This window comes from Nycticebus coucang, chromosome 15, assembly GCF_027406575.1.
Source record: "Nycticebus coucang isolate mNycCou1 chromosome 15, mNycCou1.pri, whole genome shotgun sequence".
Lineage (NCBI taxonomy): Eukaryota > Metazoa > Chordata > Mammalia > Primates > Lorisidae > Nycticebus > Nycticebus coucang.
In genome coordinates, this window is record NC_069794.1 from 64,546,396 (window position 1) to 64,563,381 (window position 16,986).

General features: G+C 46.0%; 1 protein-coding gene across 1 annotated transcript in view; it reads right to left on the reverse strand.

The window, feature by feature from the left end:
- The window catches only part of SIAH3 (siah E3 ubiquitin protein ligase family member 3), a 63,922-nt gene extending 48,050 nt beyond the window's left edge, over positions 1-15,872 (reverse strand). The window contains exon 1 of the mRNA XM_053563784.1: positions 15,665-15,872. Within this exon, the coding sequence (XP_053419759.1) occupies positions 15,665-15,799 (135 nt within the window). The 5' untranslated portion in view covers positions 15,800-15,872. The remainder of the gene's footprint in view (positions 1-15,664) is intronic.
- Positions 15,873-16,986: the final 1,114 nt, after the last annotated feature.

Consider the following 16,986-nt stretch of genomic DNA (forward strand, 5'->3'; position numbering starts at 1 on the left):
GTTCATATTTGTAATTATTAATAAAATGCTGTGTGTCTGGCACATAGTAAATGCTCTAAATGTGTGGTTAAAAGTAAATAAGCAGGAATTTTCCTTTAAAGGACCCTTTTATTGTCCTTTTGTTCTCTTTAAGTTTGAGAGCCCACAAAATGGAACAGAAATGCAGGAAGAGAAAAATTGAGCCCCCATCCCCTAAACCACAAAGCTCCCTGATTTATTTGAATGACCACAAACAAATCTGAACCCATTTTCTTTTAAAAGTCAACATTCGGTACCATCGTGATGGTGACTCTTTTCTAGGCTCTCAGTAAATGGACCTTAAAGTATTTCTCAACAGTACATAGAGAACTAGCCTTTAGATGACCAATCTCCAACCAGTTAAGTTTAGAGCAGCTATGATCCAGTGTATGGAAGCCAAAACCTGCTAGATTTTTCTTTCCCCTTTCACTGTATCACCATCCTGACCCAAGGACTAAGTGTGCCCTGCTCCCATCTAGTAATGATAATAATAATAACAACTCAGCAATAATAGCTAACATCCCTGTAGTATTCCTTCTATGCCAAGCACTTTATTATATTAACTCATTTAGTTCTCAATCCAACCTTAGGTGGTAGGTACCATTATTATTATTATTGCCATTTTACAGATGGGAAACCTGAGGCACGGGAAAAGCTAAACTTCAAGTCCAACTTCACATGGCTGATAACCCTGGAGGCAGTAGCTAGACCCAGGTTATGTGGTTCTAGAGTCTAGGGCAGCGTTTTTCGAACTTTTTTATCTCACAGCACACTGGAACCCATAGTTAAACTTCCTTGGCACACTTAAATTATGTTGATCAAAAAAAAAAGAGTAAAAAAAGAATATACTTACTGTGCTTTGAACTTCTTTCAAAAATAATTTCATTAATGATCTTTAAAAATTTTTGTGGCACACCTAAGATCCTTTCACAGCAATAGAGGTTGAAAATCACTGCTCTGGTGCTTTCTCAGCATCATGCTGCACTTTCTTGTATCATTAGCCCCATCCTTGAGCCCAGACCCGACAGTCTCCTCAGGTAGGAGATCCGGGGGGTTGGGACCACGCCTCACTGCTGGTCCAGCCCTCGCCTTGTACCTGACCGCCTTCCTGGTGCCACATTTCTACCTCACAGCCCACTTTCTCTTTCCCTGTTCTTACCTCTGTATTGATAAGGTGCTCAGTTTTCCCCCTTCCTTGCCCTGTTCTTGAAGTCCTGAGCCACTTTTTAAATAGACCTACATGTGCCAGGGTTATTACATTAACCCTTCATAACTTTCACATTGTATGTCTTGTTACAGATGAGGAAAATGATGCTCAAGATGATGAAATAATTTATGAAGGATCACATAGTTATGAATAGTAGAACTAACTTTCAAGCCACATCTGAGTCCCAAGTCCATAATCTTTCTGACACGCTGAGAATTGTTTAAATGTATCCATGGATTTTTGCTTTTCCACCACATTTCTGTTACCCACTAGAAATGGGGTAAGCAGTAAAATTAACCTACTTGCATTCTCCGTTTTTTTCATCTTATCACTCTACCATTTGGTATAAATTGCCTCAAACCTTTTTTGAAAAGAAGCAGCCTATAAATAAGTTTAATTGTAAAGCCCATCTTTGTACACCAACGTCACCTTAGGGGAGGTAAAGAGCAAGTGTCACCTTCTCATCTGACAGGTGAAGAAGCCAAGGTTAAGTGGCCTGCTCAGACCTGCAGCGAAGCCAGCCAGAACTGCATGGGAAAGCTCGGCCTCCGTTCCCAGTAAGCCTCCTCGGCCAAGTGTTTTCAAGGAGTGGGTGGTGAGAGCCTGGGAGCCTATCTTTCTCTTTCTAATTTCGCTTTGATTCTTGGACAGCGTCGTGTTCTGGCACTTGCTTCAGTAAGCACACAGAGAAAGGGTCCAACTGGCATTTATTTAATTACCATAAACAGATGTATCACTTTGGCTTCAATGAGGCAGCTTCTCTGTATGCTGATGGGCCTCCCGCTTACACAGAGGCCCTTGCAGGGCCGGGGGCAGGGGAGGACGGTCTGGTTCCTGCAGGCCCACACCTGCCCTGCTGCCCCCATGCCACCACCCTGGGGGCCACGGTGACAAGCGGGCATCGTGGAGGCCCACAGATGGTAGTCAGGGCAGACCACTTGTGCCTGGGGCCTTTTCCTCAGGTTTCCTTTTAATTCCTTCCACGCTAGTCTCTCCTTTGAGCCTTCTGCAGCCCTCAGTGACTCTTCCCAGATGTCCGGGCTGCCTGTGAGGGGGCTCCTGAGATTCCTTTGTGTTTTCTCCCTCCTGGCTCACAGCTGAGCATTCTCCTTTCTCCTCCTTGCTCCTCAAGGTGGGTATCAATACGGTGCCTCGTTTCTCCAGCCTTGGCCATGGAAACATAGCTTGCAGGCTCATTCCACTTTCCAGCCCTAAGCTCACCTTTCCCCTCCCTGACTCTTTCACTCGGTTCTTCTCACAGCAGTTTTGGGGGAAAAAAATTTTTTTTTCCAAGGTAGAAGCTGAGTTAAATTAGGTAGAAAATGGTCATTAAAATTTCATTCCTCTTTGATTTTAGAAAAAATAAGTGAGTTTAGCGATAGAGTATGGCTGCTAATGAGAAAGGAAATTTCAAAGGCCTGTGGCTCTCACAGAGAACAGGTGTTCCAAGGTAAGAGCCACATTTTCTTAAAGGCCAGTTTTGCTTTGAATAAAAAAATATCTTTCTTTTCTTCTTTTTTTTAATATATATATTAAAAAAGCCAGTTTAATGGCATCCCAGTGCTTATAGAGTAATTTACATTTCCAATGTGGTCAACCAGCTTCCATTGTTAGAGAATGACAAGACATCTTATGTCCCAGATTTGAGGGTCAGTCCTAGTTCTAGACATTTTGTCTGCCTATCAAATCTGGTAACTCAATTAAAAAGATGGTTATGGAGCCCAGACTTCCTTTTCTTTTTTTTTTTTTTTGTAGAGACAGAGTCTCACTGTACAGCCCTCGGGTAGAGTGCCGTGGCGTCACACGGGGCTCACAGCAACCTCTAACTCTTGGGCTTACGCGATTCTCCTGCCTCAGCCTCCCGAGCAGCTGGGACTACAGGCGCCCGCCACAACGCCCGGCTATTTTTTTTGTTGCAGTTTGGCCAGGGCTGGGTTTGAACCCGCCACCCTCGGCATATGGGGCCGGTGCCCTACTCACTGAGCCACAGGCGCCGCCCCCAGACTTCCTTTTCAATAGGATAATTTAAGTTAGGCATTTAAGTGTAGTTGTGGTCAAGCCTTCCCTGAAATATTGTATGCAAATCCTAATTTTTGAAGAGCTTCCTGAAATATGGTATGCAAATCATAATATTTACACAGCCTGAATTTGGAGAGCTAAGAGATTTGTGGAAACTTCTAGACAACCAATTCTATGATCTAGAGGGACAGACAGATTAGCACAGAGGTTAAAAGCATGAACTAAACTCCACTGCTCACTGGATGCATCCTTGGACAAGTCACTTAGTCTTCCGGCACCTCAGCTTCCTCTTGCATCAACTGGGGATAGACTAATGGCATTACCTGGAAGATTTTGAAAAAGGCAATCCAGATAAATCACTTAGCATATGCTTGGCATTTAGTAAGTGCTCAATAAATGTTAGGTAACAAAAACTATACATATACGTAATCTTAATACGGGTTCCCCAAAAGCAGAGCCTGAGGTCAGGACTGGGCTGCAGCAGTTTATTTAGGAGATTCCAGCAAGCCGGGGGCAGGGGTGAAGTCACCACTGCAGGCCAATAGGGCTCCATTCCCTGGAGAGCATAGAGAAGCTCAGAGAATGCTCCCAGGATGGTCCACCAAAAGCTAGAGTGTATATGTGTGTGTGTCTATACACACAAGTGAACAAGACAGGGTCCTACCTCAATATTTTAAAATGAAATATAATATACTCAATATTAGTGTTCTAAGGCCAGGCAAGTTGGCTCAGTTGTTTGTTGTGAATAGTGAGGACATATCAAGAAGTGCTTAAAAGCACAGAATTTCAATTGAAAGGAAAAGGCTCTGCCACAAAGAGCCGGGTGACATTGAACATGCTCTTTAACCCCTTTCTGTTTGATATTCTGTATAATGGATAATAATGATAGTAATAGACTACTTCCCAGTGACAATTAATGCAGAAGCATTTAACATCATTCCCAGGCATAGCACTCTGTGGCTGTTATTATCAAGATTGTTTTTATTTATCAAGATTATTGTGTGCATAACTCAGAGAGTAGAAAACTACTGTCTGCTGTCTGAGGGTTTCAGGATGTGTACCTGGCTTGACTTAGGAGAAGCCACTATACACCTCTAATTTAAACAACAGGAACCGAGTTTCTGAGCAGCTACCTGCCTTCAACTTCTTGGCACATCTTGGCAAAATTGTAGGAATTAGATCTGAGGGGTCAAAAATTCTGGTTACAAGGCTGGCAGGTAACTAGGCTTATGAGCCAGTCTCTTGTAAAATCTGTTACTGATCTGGATTTGGTTCCATCTCTGTGGGGTCTTCCTAATTCCAAGCTAACCCTGTCTTCTCTCTCCAAACAAGGGCTGCAATGGCCCTTCTCTTCCACAGAGGACCATCTCCTGTTTCATCCTGGGAGAGCCAGACCCCAACCCTTCCTTCCTTAGACTACAGCTCTGTATCCCAGAGCTCCCTCCTTATTGTGGACTTGTGATTAAAAATATATTAGAGGACCAAGAAATTATTAAGAGATTCAGCATTCTTGCAAGTAAAACTAACATATGCAGTTAGACCTCAGTTCTAAGTTATCCTCAAAGACCCAGTTTCTCTGCTAAAAACATTAGGCTAGTTTCTGATCTGTTTTCTGATGGTGCCTTCACCTTGGGCCCACGGTCAAGATGAAGATGCAGGCTTTAGTAGTAGGACCTGATCTAACCTGCTATGTGAAAATCTAGGGTTATGACTGTGAGGGTTTGGTGACTTCACTGGGATCCTTATCCCTATTCCTCACTACATATTTGTGTCAGCACTAGAGACACAAGGGACATTTGCTTACAAGGGACATTTGCTTTTTTATTTCCTCACTGTTATCCAGCTAGTTTATACCTTGGCAAGGCCTTGAGAACAAAGATCCCTCTGAGATGAGGTCCAGGGCTGCAGTGTCCTTACACAAGTGTCCCTCTCCCGGCAGTGTGGTGGCACAGACAGAGAAGCAGGCTGAGTGCAGGATGGCACAGCAGACCCAGCCCTGAGGAGCCTCCCTAGCTAGAACCTGTGGGGCGTCACTACATTCCTCTGAGCCCCATTTGTTAGATCAGGACCTTGACCGAGAATGTCATTCTGGTTTTCTCAGCTTGAACACACTGTGCTTCAAAGTCTTGGTTCTCAACAGATAGGTCCTTTTGCTGCTATCCCTTCCAGCTTGCCTACAGCATCCAGTTTGAGTAGGAGTTTGGTCACCTAGCTAAATTATGCAAAAGAGCCTAGATCACATCTTGTGCATCAGGTAACATCTCTATGGGGCACAACCTAATTGTAATGATAATAGCTACTGTTTATGGAGTAATTATGATATGCCAGGGGCTGTGCTGAGCACTTTATGTATGTCATATTATTTCATCTTCACAACAACCTCTTTATAGATGAAGGCAAGCAGATTCAAGAGGGTCGAGATGTTATCCCAGGAAAACGACATTGGATTCAAACAGAGTCCCTGGCCTCTGTCCTGAGGCTGGAGGGCTCAGTCACAGACTGGGTGGGGAGGAGGGTCTTGTTCATCAAGTCCTTTCTTCCACTGTGCTGGGGACCAGGTTTCCTCACCTACGGGGCTTTGCATCCTGTGATCTTACAGTGCTGTTCAGGGATCACTCCAGGCATCTCAGAATCGCCTCAGGTGTGTGTGTACGTATGTGTGTGTGCGCGCGTGTGTGTAGAAACTCAGGTTGGAGTGCAGGGGGCCCACGTCCAGAGCCTACCTCAGTCATTTTTAAGTCTTTAATTCTCTGACTAGGGTGAGATCTACGAATTCTTTCTTGGCTGGGAAAGGCCAGAGCCTCAGTCTCTCTCTCAACCTTCTTCAATTGCAGAGGCTACAGCCTTGATCAAGCATCACATTCCCTCCACATTTCTGGCTGGCTCAGAGAGAGATTACCCTCCCCCCAACCCCCCCCAACCCCCCCCCCCCGGTAATGAACTCTGGGAGGCAGAGAGGAAACACACTATCTCAGGGGCCACATGCAGCTTTTATTCCATATCTCTCCCCACCCTGCTGAATCTCTGAGTGGTGCCACTGAGCCTGCAGATCTGTACCCTCCACATGGAATATCCCTCACAGAGCACCTCCTCATGTGCTTACTCAAGCTGTTGCTAATGAAAAGAAGTCATGCATAAGTCACCAGGGGCAAGTTTTCAGGATGAGTGGAGAAGGGGAATTATCTGCATGGCTCCTGGCTCTGTGAAATGACAGGGTCTGGCTCGTTCCAGTCCTATCCACTGCAGGCACACGTGTCCTCCCACGACCCGACCTCTCTCCTGCTGGCCTTCTAGGCTCAGAGCCCAACAAGGTCCCACACTTTCTTTGAAGCTGAACATTAAGGACAAATCTGACTTTCACATAAGGCAAGAAATTGTTCTATTCAAAACTCTCTTCAAGGCTAAAGGCAATTCACAAAATACCAAAAAACAGTGAATGCTAAGGTTTGCCGGGGCGGGGGGGGGTGTGGGGGGGAAGGGCCGTGAAAGACAGTCAGGTGGGGAGTGTGGAGAGTTGAAGCCAGGTTTGAAGAGCCACTTTCATCACATTGACTGTGTTAACAGTTGGTGCCAATCGCAATCCTGAAGGGCACGATCTCAAATCCCATAATCTTGAACGCTGAAATCCCCAAAGATCAAAATCCCGAATGTATACAATTCCAAAAATCACAATATGAAGAGATTAACACCCCAAATGTTAAATATGGAAAGCTGAAATCCAGGGAGAGGATTAGTGTTTTTTGCTGAACACAGGATAGTTGAATCATTTCAGCTAAATCATGTTTGTTCTAACTATTATCTTGTTATATTGTCTTTATTTGGAAATTAAGTATGGTTTGAGGAGATATTAAGGTGACGAGGGGTGGGTTTGTGCATTTAGGTATCTACTTGACTAGTTAAGGAATACCTCGAAACCTGGTAAAGCATTATTTGTGGCTTATCGTGAGGGTGTTTCCGGCGAGATTAGTGTGAGTCTGGAGCAGGTGGGAGTATCTACCCTTGGTGTGGATGGTAGGACAAGCACCATCCAATCTGCTGGGCCCAGAGAGAACAAATACAGAAGGCAACGGTCTCTCTCAGAGCTAGACAGACTTCTCTGCTGCCTTAGATGTCAGAACTCCAGGCTCATTGTGCCTTTGGACTCTAGGAGTTACACCTGCAGCCCCTGGGTCCTGAGGCTTTTGGCCTCCTACTGACAGTTAACTATTCAACCCAGTGTCTTAAGCCTTCTGACTTGGATTGAGCCATGCTACGGGTATCCCAGGGTCTCCCACTTGCAGACGACCGTCTATCATAGAACTTCTCGGCCACCACAATTGCATGAGCCAGTTCCTCTACTAAATCCTCTCCCGTGTATCTGTATATATTTCCTATTGGTTTTATATCCCTGGAGAACCCTCTTTAATACAGATTGTTATTTCTTCTTACTGTATTCCTTACAACACAGTGGCAGAGATCTTGAAATTGTTCCCTTGCAAAAAGACCGTGATAACTTAAGTGTTGTACAAGGCTACTTAGCAGTGAAAAATAAAAGTTTAAAAGCTAATTCTTTTTTTTTTTTTTTGTAGAGACAGAGTCTTACTTTATGGCCCTCGGTAGAGTGCCATGGCATCACACAGCTCACAGCAACCTCCAACTCCTGGGCTTAAGTGATTCTCTTGCCTCAGCCTCCCGAGTAGCTGGGACCACAGGCGCCCGCCACAACGCCCAGCTATTTTTTGGTTGCAGTTCAGCCGAGGCCGGGTTTGAACCCGCCACCCTCGGTATATGGGGCCAGCGCCTTACCGACTGAGTATTGGTGCTGTGAAAGCAGAAAATTGCCCAAATGCAATTGCCAGGCAATAACCAGACTTTCAAATAGAGAGCACACTCTTACAAAATTTGTGGACCACAACCACTCTCAAAATACAAGTGTTCTGAGATCACAGAAGTGAAAAAGAGGTGAAAAATCAAGAAATCTCCCCTGGAAAATTACTCAATTGTGTACAACTTCTACCTGTTTGCACATAGTGCTAATTCACTGCCCTACGTATTTCATCTTTGCACCATTTCTAATACTGGAGGTATATACTGTATAAAGATTTTTAGTAAGGCCAGGAATGGTGGCTCACACCTGTAATCCTAGCATTCTGGGAGGTTGAGGTGGGTGAATTGCTCAAGCTCAGGAGTTCGAGACCAACCTAAGCAAAAGTGAAATCCTGTCTCTACTAAAAATAGAAAAAAACCTAGCCAGGCATGGTGGTGCACACCTATAGTCCCAGCTACTCTGGAGGCTGAGGTAAGAGTATCAGTTGAGTTCAAGAGTTGGAGGTTGCTGTGAGCTATCACACCACCATACTCTACCTAGGGCAACAGAGTGAGACCCTATCACAGAAAAAAAAAAAAAAAAAGACTTCCAGAGAGTTCTAATTCATTTTATGTATGTTTTTATAGATTTGACTCCAGGAAAGTGCCTTATCACGATGTTGACTTTGTGTGTAAGCATTGTATGTATTCATAAAAACACTGAACCTTCCTTAATAAATAAAGAGATAGCCTTTAGTATGTCTACATTTGTGAAAGCTCAACTTTCCTAAGATCTTAGCTCTTTGGGCAACATACATGTGGTTTTTGACCTACACAATTACCAACCATACCACACACACTTATACATTTTGTTTTATGATCTACTTTTTTTATAGATATTATTCGTCTGCTAATAACTATTATACCTGTGTTGTTGTTGTTAGTATACCTAAGTGTTTATACTTACAAAAATATGTTATTTGCCTATTTTATGATATAAAGTGACTTAGAAGTGTTCGGTTGTGTTTTATATGTTTCTCAAACAAACCCCCCTTTAAAAGTGCAAATAAATTTTTTTGATTATTTTTTAATTGTATTTTCCAGAATTACATTTTTGGGATTTTGATCTTTCCAAGCTTTCAATATTTGGGATTATGTCTTTTGAAATCATGATCTAGGGCAGCACCTGTTGCTCAGTGAGTAGGGCGCCGGCCCCATATACTGAGGGTGGAGGGATTGAACCTGACCCTGGCCAAACTGCAACAACAAATAAAACAAAAAAAATAGCCGGGCACTGTGGCAGGTGCCTGTAGTCCCAGCTACTCGGGAGGCTAAGGCAAGAGAATTGTCTAAGCCCAAGAGCTGGAGGTTGCTGTGAGCTGTGACACCACAGCACTCTACCGAGGGTGACAAAATGAGACTCTGTCTCTAGGAAAAAAAAAAAAAAAAAGAAAAGAAACCATGATCCAAACCCAAGGAAAGGGTGGGAGCACAAGAGAGAAAGACGTCACAGAGGCTCAGATTTGCTAAGAAAATATGGCCCTGGTGAAGGGAAGATGGTACGGTTTCTGGTCCAGCCCATGGGGTCACATTGTTGGCCCAGGGTGGGGTGACAGGGTACAGAAAGGAAACTCCTGCAAGTTTTTGCTTCCACCATGTTGCACCTAAGTAAGAAATATTTATCTTGGGATAATATGAAGGCAGCCTGGGGCATTGCAAGAATATAGGTCTGGCATTAGAAGACTTAATTTCTAATCTCAATTTTTTCACTAAATAGTCTGATTTTGCAGAAGCCACGTAATGTAGTAGGCTGAATGTTGGGTATGTCCCCAAAAGGTGAATATTACCTCATGCCTGGAGCCAGTGAATATTACCTTAGATGGCAAAAGGTGAATATTACATATTGTGTAACCCAAGGTGTGATTAAGGACCTGGACGAACTTGCCTTTGATTGTCCAGGTGGGCGTGAGATGTGATCACACACAGAGAGGAGAAGGAGGCGGTGTGAGCAAGAGGCAGCGACTGGAGGGATGTAGTCACAGGTCAAGGAGTGCAGGGAGCCAGCAGAAGCTGGAGGAAGCAAAATTCTCCCCTGGAGTCCTTGGAGAGAGCATGGCCCTGCTAACACCTTAACTTAGGATTTCTCATCTCTAGAACTGTGAGAGAATATATTCCCATGGTCTTAAGCCACTCAATTTGTGGTCATTTGTAACAGCAGCCACAGGAAACTAATACAAGTTGATCCCCCTCTGTGGCCTCAGTTTCCTTAACGATATAATAAGAAGCTTCAGCCTCCCAGACTTATCATTGTCCCCTTCACTCAATGAGCTGCATACCCCCAGGGGAGAACAGGTCTCCATTCCTCAGATTGACCCCTGCCACGTGACATTTTTTGCCTAAACAAGTCACTATTCCCCTTTCTGCTTGGGTCAAGATGACCTTGCTAAGGGTAAAATAACTTCACAGATAATTATTTTTCTGATTGTTAATTGCTAGGAAAATAATCTGCCTTATCCCAGGGAAGCCATCCAAATAACCCTGACCTCTCTGTGGATTTCAAAGACAGGTTGCAGTATCCATTTTCTAATTTCCCCAGAGTCCCTGCAGGGTGAGGGATCCTGGGGAAGGAAATTCCAACAAGTCTGCTTCAGGGATGCTGGATAAAGCAGAGCGGAGAAAATCCGCTCACCCCGCCAGCCTCAGCCTGCTCTGCAACTCAATCACTAGCACACAGCTAACCAAATTACAGCTCGGGGCTCTGCGCCGCACAGATATGTGACTCCGGAGCCTCATTTGCAATCACCATTAACCGGGAAAACCACACAGCTGCTCAGTGCCCATAGAGTGGAGTGTCATACAATGCCCACAGAAACCCAAGGGCTGGAAGAGGCAGCACAGTCTTTAAAATGAAGCTAGCAGAGTGAACACCGCCAGCCTGGGGGCCCCCTCCCTCACCCTCTCCCCAGCCCCTGTGAGGTGCTAATGAGCAGTGAAGTGGCTCAAGGCTGGGCAGAGAAAGAAGCTGAAATACCCAGATGACCGGGAATGAGATCCTCAGAGGTGGCTGTGTCGCTAAGAAAGGAGTAACCCACATACCAGCTATGAAACAATCTTGTGGAAGCTTTAACTGCTTTAAAGTAGATATTCATGCTGAACACTCCAAAGGCCACCTCTAAATCTCAAAAGATAGAGCTCAGGTCTTCAGCTCTCATTCAGCCGCCTGCTGAGCTGGGGGGGAAAGAGTTAGCAAAGCCCCAGGGTGGATTTCCAAAGATGATGCCACATCTCTCCCATCCTTCCTATGATGAGCCTGCCCCTCCTCCATGCAGCCTCCTACCCTTCCCATCACCACACACTCAATGGTACTGAAGTGCCCCAGTTTGAGATTCCCTATTTGTCAGGCGCTTACATTAAAGCTGTCATTGCTCCAAATGCCCATCCCATCCTCTGTGTGTGTGTGTATTTTTATTATAAACCAAAGTTAATGGGTTACAATAGAGAAGAGCTCTAGGGACATGAATGGCCTCCCCTCCTCAGAGGAGGAGAGGACACTTATGTTCCCAGGCCCAGAGGCAGAGGAGAGCATAGGGGGTTCAGAGGACAGTGCTGGCCCTGGGTGGAGGTATCCAGGAGCGACTGGGAAGTTGGCCAGAAAGCATTTTGCTGGTCTTCCTTTAAAAACTTGTTTATCAAAGGCCGTGGTTAAAAAGGAGGAAGTCACTCAGCCAGCTACTGTCTGGTTGGGAAGTGCTACCCCAGAGGGGCTGAGCGAGGGACTCTGGCCAGCAGGACAGAAGCCACACTGGGGAAGGTGAGCACAGGGACTGGCCACCCCTCCCATCAAAGGGCACCTCTACAGACAGAGCAGGAGGAGGCAGGGCTGCCCAGGGCAGGGCATTATAGAGGCAGCAAAAGCCAATAGGAGAGGAGCCAGGAGAAAAAGGGTTTTTTGGTTTGGACGCAAGCAAAGGACAGGAGGGAGAAAGGAGTGCTGAATCAGGACCAGGGCAGGAGGGCAGGCAGGGCAGGCGCCTCACCAGCGCCAGCCTGCAGCCTGCTCACCACATTTCCATAACCTCTGTGAATGAAAAAGCAGAGGGCAGCCAATTGGGAAAGCTGGCTCCATGGTGGTCACTTCTAGTAGGGCAGGAAAAGTGGGGGCACCACTCGAACACTAATCTGTGCAAGGGGCCAGCTCTACAGGCAGAGAGAGACAGAAAGGCACAGGGAAACATACTCTCATTTGCATACCACTGCCTGGCACTCACTTAAAGCTGAGCTTGCTCATGTTCAAGGCCGGCTACTCTAGGGGCCCTTTTTAGTTAGGGTGGGCTTAAGGGGTATAATATAGCTTTAAGCAGAGTATCAGCAGTCCCCAGGAAGCCCCTGCCTTGCTTGAAGGAATCCCAGGTTACTGAGTAATCACCATAATAAGACTAAGAATGAGGGTGACCTATAGAAGCATGGTTAATACACAATTTTCTTTTCTCTGTAAGTGAATTTTGATTATAACTCAGCACTTGCCCCAGGTCCTTTATAAAACGCTATTAGAATTCTTAGGAAAGCCCAGGAAAGGATAAAGTCCAAAAATGCCTCTATAAAGCAAAACACAGGCTTCCCAGCCATCTCTTGTAGCTACATACAACTCAGAAAATTGAAAGCAAGGTTGTAGTCTCTCTGTCCTTGGTCACTGTTTCATGTACTAGCCTGTCATACAAGGTTCGGGGAAGCACCACGGATCAATAGCTATTCTGCGTCCCCCTCCCTTTAAAAAAGAAAGACTCCCCCATACACACACATAGATCACAGCTTATTACATCCAAAGCATATCTCAGTGGTTATTTATGGAAATTAGCATTTAGAAGAAGAACTTTTCTTTTGAGGTTTCGTGCACTTTTATTTTTTTATTTTATTTTATTTTATTTATTTATTTTTTTTTTATCATTGGGGATTCATTGAGGGTACAATAGGCCAGGTTACATTGATTGCAATTGTTAGGCAAAGTCCCTCTTGCAATCATGTCTTGCCCCCATAAAGTGTGACACACACCAAGGCCCCACCCCCCTTCCTTATTTATGGAAATCAGCATTTAGAAGAATAACTTTTCTTTTGAAGTTTTGTGCACTTTTAAATATAAGCAATGGGGCAGTGATGCTTCCATAGAGTTATTTCTTTAAGAGCTCTGCAATTGGCTATTAGCCCTCAGGTGTGAGAAGTTAGTAAAACTTACTCCAGTGGTAACCTGGACCCTGGATGAGTATATGGTGCCTCCATAAAGGCAGCCTGGGCTGCAGGGGATCCGCCCTGCCCAGAGCAGCCCTCTGACTCCTGTGTGCCATCGCTAACCTGGTGGGAATGGCTATACTCACCATGTGATACCCACCTTATCACAGCTTATTACATCCAAAGCATATTTCTGTGGTTATTTATGGAAATTATCATTTAGAAGGGAACTTTCTCTAAGCCAGACCTTAGCACCCCTCTCCTCCCCACCACCAGTGAATACTCATTGCTTTGTTTACCTGCTGAGAAAAATTTATGTGTGTGTCTGTTTGTTTTACAGGAAAGGAAAAGCCAAATGAGAATGTATATGAAAAGGTAAGCCATGGCCTCTCCAAGTGTATGCCACCCATTTTTATGTCACTGCTTATAAGATTTACACATTGCCCAAAGGCTTTAGGTGACAGCATCTGAAGTTCCTATTGAAACTCTAAAAATTACATACAACATATTTTTATTTTTATTTTTTTAGAGGAGACTGTTGTTAATGCACCTTCACTTCTAGTCTCTTTTCATCCTCTATCAGCAGCCCGTGGAAGAGACAGGCCAGATATTCATAAGCCCATTTTGAAGGTGAGGAAAGGAAGGCTCAGAGGGATGGAATCACTCAAGGTCACACGCTGATCAGAATGGTGCAAGGCCTCCAGCCCTGACTTGGATTCCTGACTCAGGACTACTTGTCAGTATCCAGGCAGATATCACTGAAAAATATACACAGATGTTTTCCCCTCGCCTGAGCCAGACCTTAGAACCCCTCTCCTCCCCACCACCAGCCCTGGTCCACGAACCATCGAAATTCAAACTTCAGAAATGCTGTCTCATATGCAATTTTTAAAGGTATTAAAATGCAAAACAGGGGTAAACAAAATTTCTTGCCACAGAGAACTAACTAATGCAAAGTGACAAAATAATGGGAGTTTGAATGTGGTCTCAAAAGTGGCCATAAAATGGAATTCGGAATTACATTTGAATATGTATACTGTACACTTCCTTTGCTAAGGATGACTTGTAGTGAATGCTCATTTATAGAACTAAGCATAGCAGAAAGAAGAAATAGTGACTGAAAGGGAAGAGCGGAGGGCGAGAGTGAGTGTGAAGGGCTGTGTGGAATGGCAGTCGTCACTGCATGGGGCCACACAGTCAGACCCTGGGGCAGGCTCACCCCAGGGGTCCCAGGATAGTCTGCCGCCCCTCCCCCAGGACTGGCCTGGGCAGCTGTCCTTCCTTGAAACTTCCAGGCATTGGGGAGGAGGCGCGCCCATCAGGGCTGACCCGCAGGGCTCCGGCGGAGGACAGCCCAGGCAGTGGGAGTTTACGAAGGGATGAGCACCAACAGTGGCGGTCAGAATGACACCATCCCCACAGCCCGGTGCAGACGCCGCGGACTCGGCCCTTCCCCCAGCAGTCTGCGTCACTCGGCCAGCAGGACAGGAAGCAACTCTCAAGGAGTCCGGCTTTTAGGTCAGGACAGAGTCAAGGCGCCCCGAGTTTCCTGTTGCGGGGTTCAGCTGCTCCTGGCCCCACCCCTCACCCACTGCCCTCCCTTCTTCCCCACCCCCCAGCCAGCGGCTCTCATTCCTTTCCCGTCGGTCTGAGCAGTGATGTGGAGCTGCCCTTCCAGACCCCATCTTTTGGCTCTTTTAAAGGGCATTGGCCCTAAAGTACGAACGAATGCAGAGGCGCCAGGGCAGCGAGGCAGCGGCCGGGAGCCTCAGGCAGCAGCAGCACAGCGCTGAGCTGGTGTCATTATTACACAATTGAAGCCAATCCCAGCTCCTCCTATCCTCAGTCGAACCAGCACATCTAGCTAGCAGGAAGGAAATAAGCCAAACTCTTCCTGACACCACACACGCTGTGGACAAGGACAGACACTTCGCAGAAACAGAAACCCTGCCAATTCCCAGGTCCCGCGCTCCGGGTTGCTCACCCCACCCCCTACCCCCAGCTACTTGCGCGGCAGCCAGAAGGGACTTCCAAAATCTTTGAGCTTTGCTGTCTCCCCCATCAAACGGGACAGACAGCAATTGGGGCAACTTTTCAAACCTTGTCGCCTGCAAACTTGCACACAAATATTTGGGGGCGCGATGGGGGCGCCCCCGTAGGCTGGCACAGTGGGAGACAAGACTCGACCATCGCTCTGGGGGTTTTCCACGGTTAGGGACCCTGTCACCACTAACACCGAGCCACCTAGATGTCAAAAGTGAGCCAAGGCGAACGTCTCCAGGTGCCAAGCGTCCTTCCAGCCCCAGCGCCCAGGCGCTGGCGAGCCTCTGGCCACGCACGCTGGACAGTGGCTGCCGCGTCCCGAGAAAACGACTTGAACCCGAACCGGGGAAACGACAGGCAGCAACTCACCTTTAGGTTGTGAGTGGGATTGACCACGCAGACCAGCTGCCCGGCAGCGGAGAACACCCGTTTAGCCTTGTAGTGCTGAAACCGGAGATGGATGAGATCTAACACAGCCCCAAAGCACTGGGTAAAGAAAAGCATCACAACTTTTGGGGGGTTGTTGGCCCGGGAAGGCAGCGGAGGAGGCGGCGAGTCCTCGGGCTCTGGAAGGAGCGCAGCCTCGGAAACACTCGGCTCCAGCCCGGCTTAGCGAGCCTTCATATTCCTCATCAAAATAAGACGGTTGGAATCTTGCAGCAGTGAGGCGGCCAATCAAAAGGACAGAAATGGTATCCTGGAGGTGCAGGGACAGCCAATAACAAATGCCTTCCCGACCGAAACTCCCTGATGAATTGAGCCCGGCGGAGAATGTATTATTGAACATTACCATAGATCAGCGCGTTGCATTTATCTTGTGATTACAGCCAGCCATACATAATGCTGGGGAAGATAGGTTGACAAAATTGATTGCTTAACGTGTCCCCTTTTATTAATTGACTTAATTTAACATGAGAGCCTTTCCTAATGCCCTGGCCAAAACGTAAAGCGTTTAAACCGCCAAATAGTAAAACACTCTGCTCCAAAGTAGGCAGATGGATAACGCAGATCGAGGCTCCATTCACCAGAGCTGCTTGGGAGAAAATCAAATATTACAAGACTCTGATTCCAGATAAGGATTTGGCAGCAGCAAAAATGTGTATCTCTAAATCTTGCGCTCTGACTCTCTGCAATTTGAACTACAGCCCTTGACAAATCTTGCTCTCCTCTCTTTATCAAAGAAAAGCACCCCTGACAAATGCAATTGGAGTTGGGAGGGTGCATATTTTCCCCCCAGAATACTGTAATTACTGAAGTCTGAAAGTATTAAAGCATAAAAATGCACAGAGTATGCTTCTAAAAATAATGAAATCCCTGATGCATGAATGCACACACAGAGAGGAAAGTGGCTTGTAAATCAGCAAAATAATTATGGATGCAGAGAACCTTTGCGTGTCTTTCTTTTGCATATTGGTGGGCAGCGAATTGCTAATTAACCACTAGATAGTTGGAGACATTAAAATCGAGATTAAGAATGCACATACCACATCATTTACTTGTTTCTGTAGATGCTAGCAGCACATTGCTGTGCTGGGTGTAGGCAGAGGGCATTCCAGTCCTCAGACTGAAAACCCTCCCTCTTTCCCCAGAACAGAGTTGGTGGGGGTGCTAAGGCCACCCATTTGCTCATGAAACATGGGACAGGAAGGGTTTTAGGTTTTCTGGGCATGAACTCTGATGGTTTATTTAGT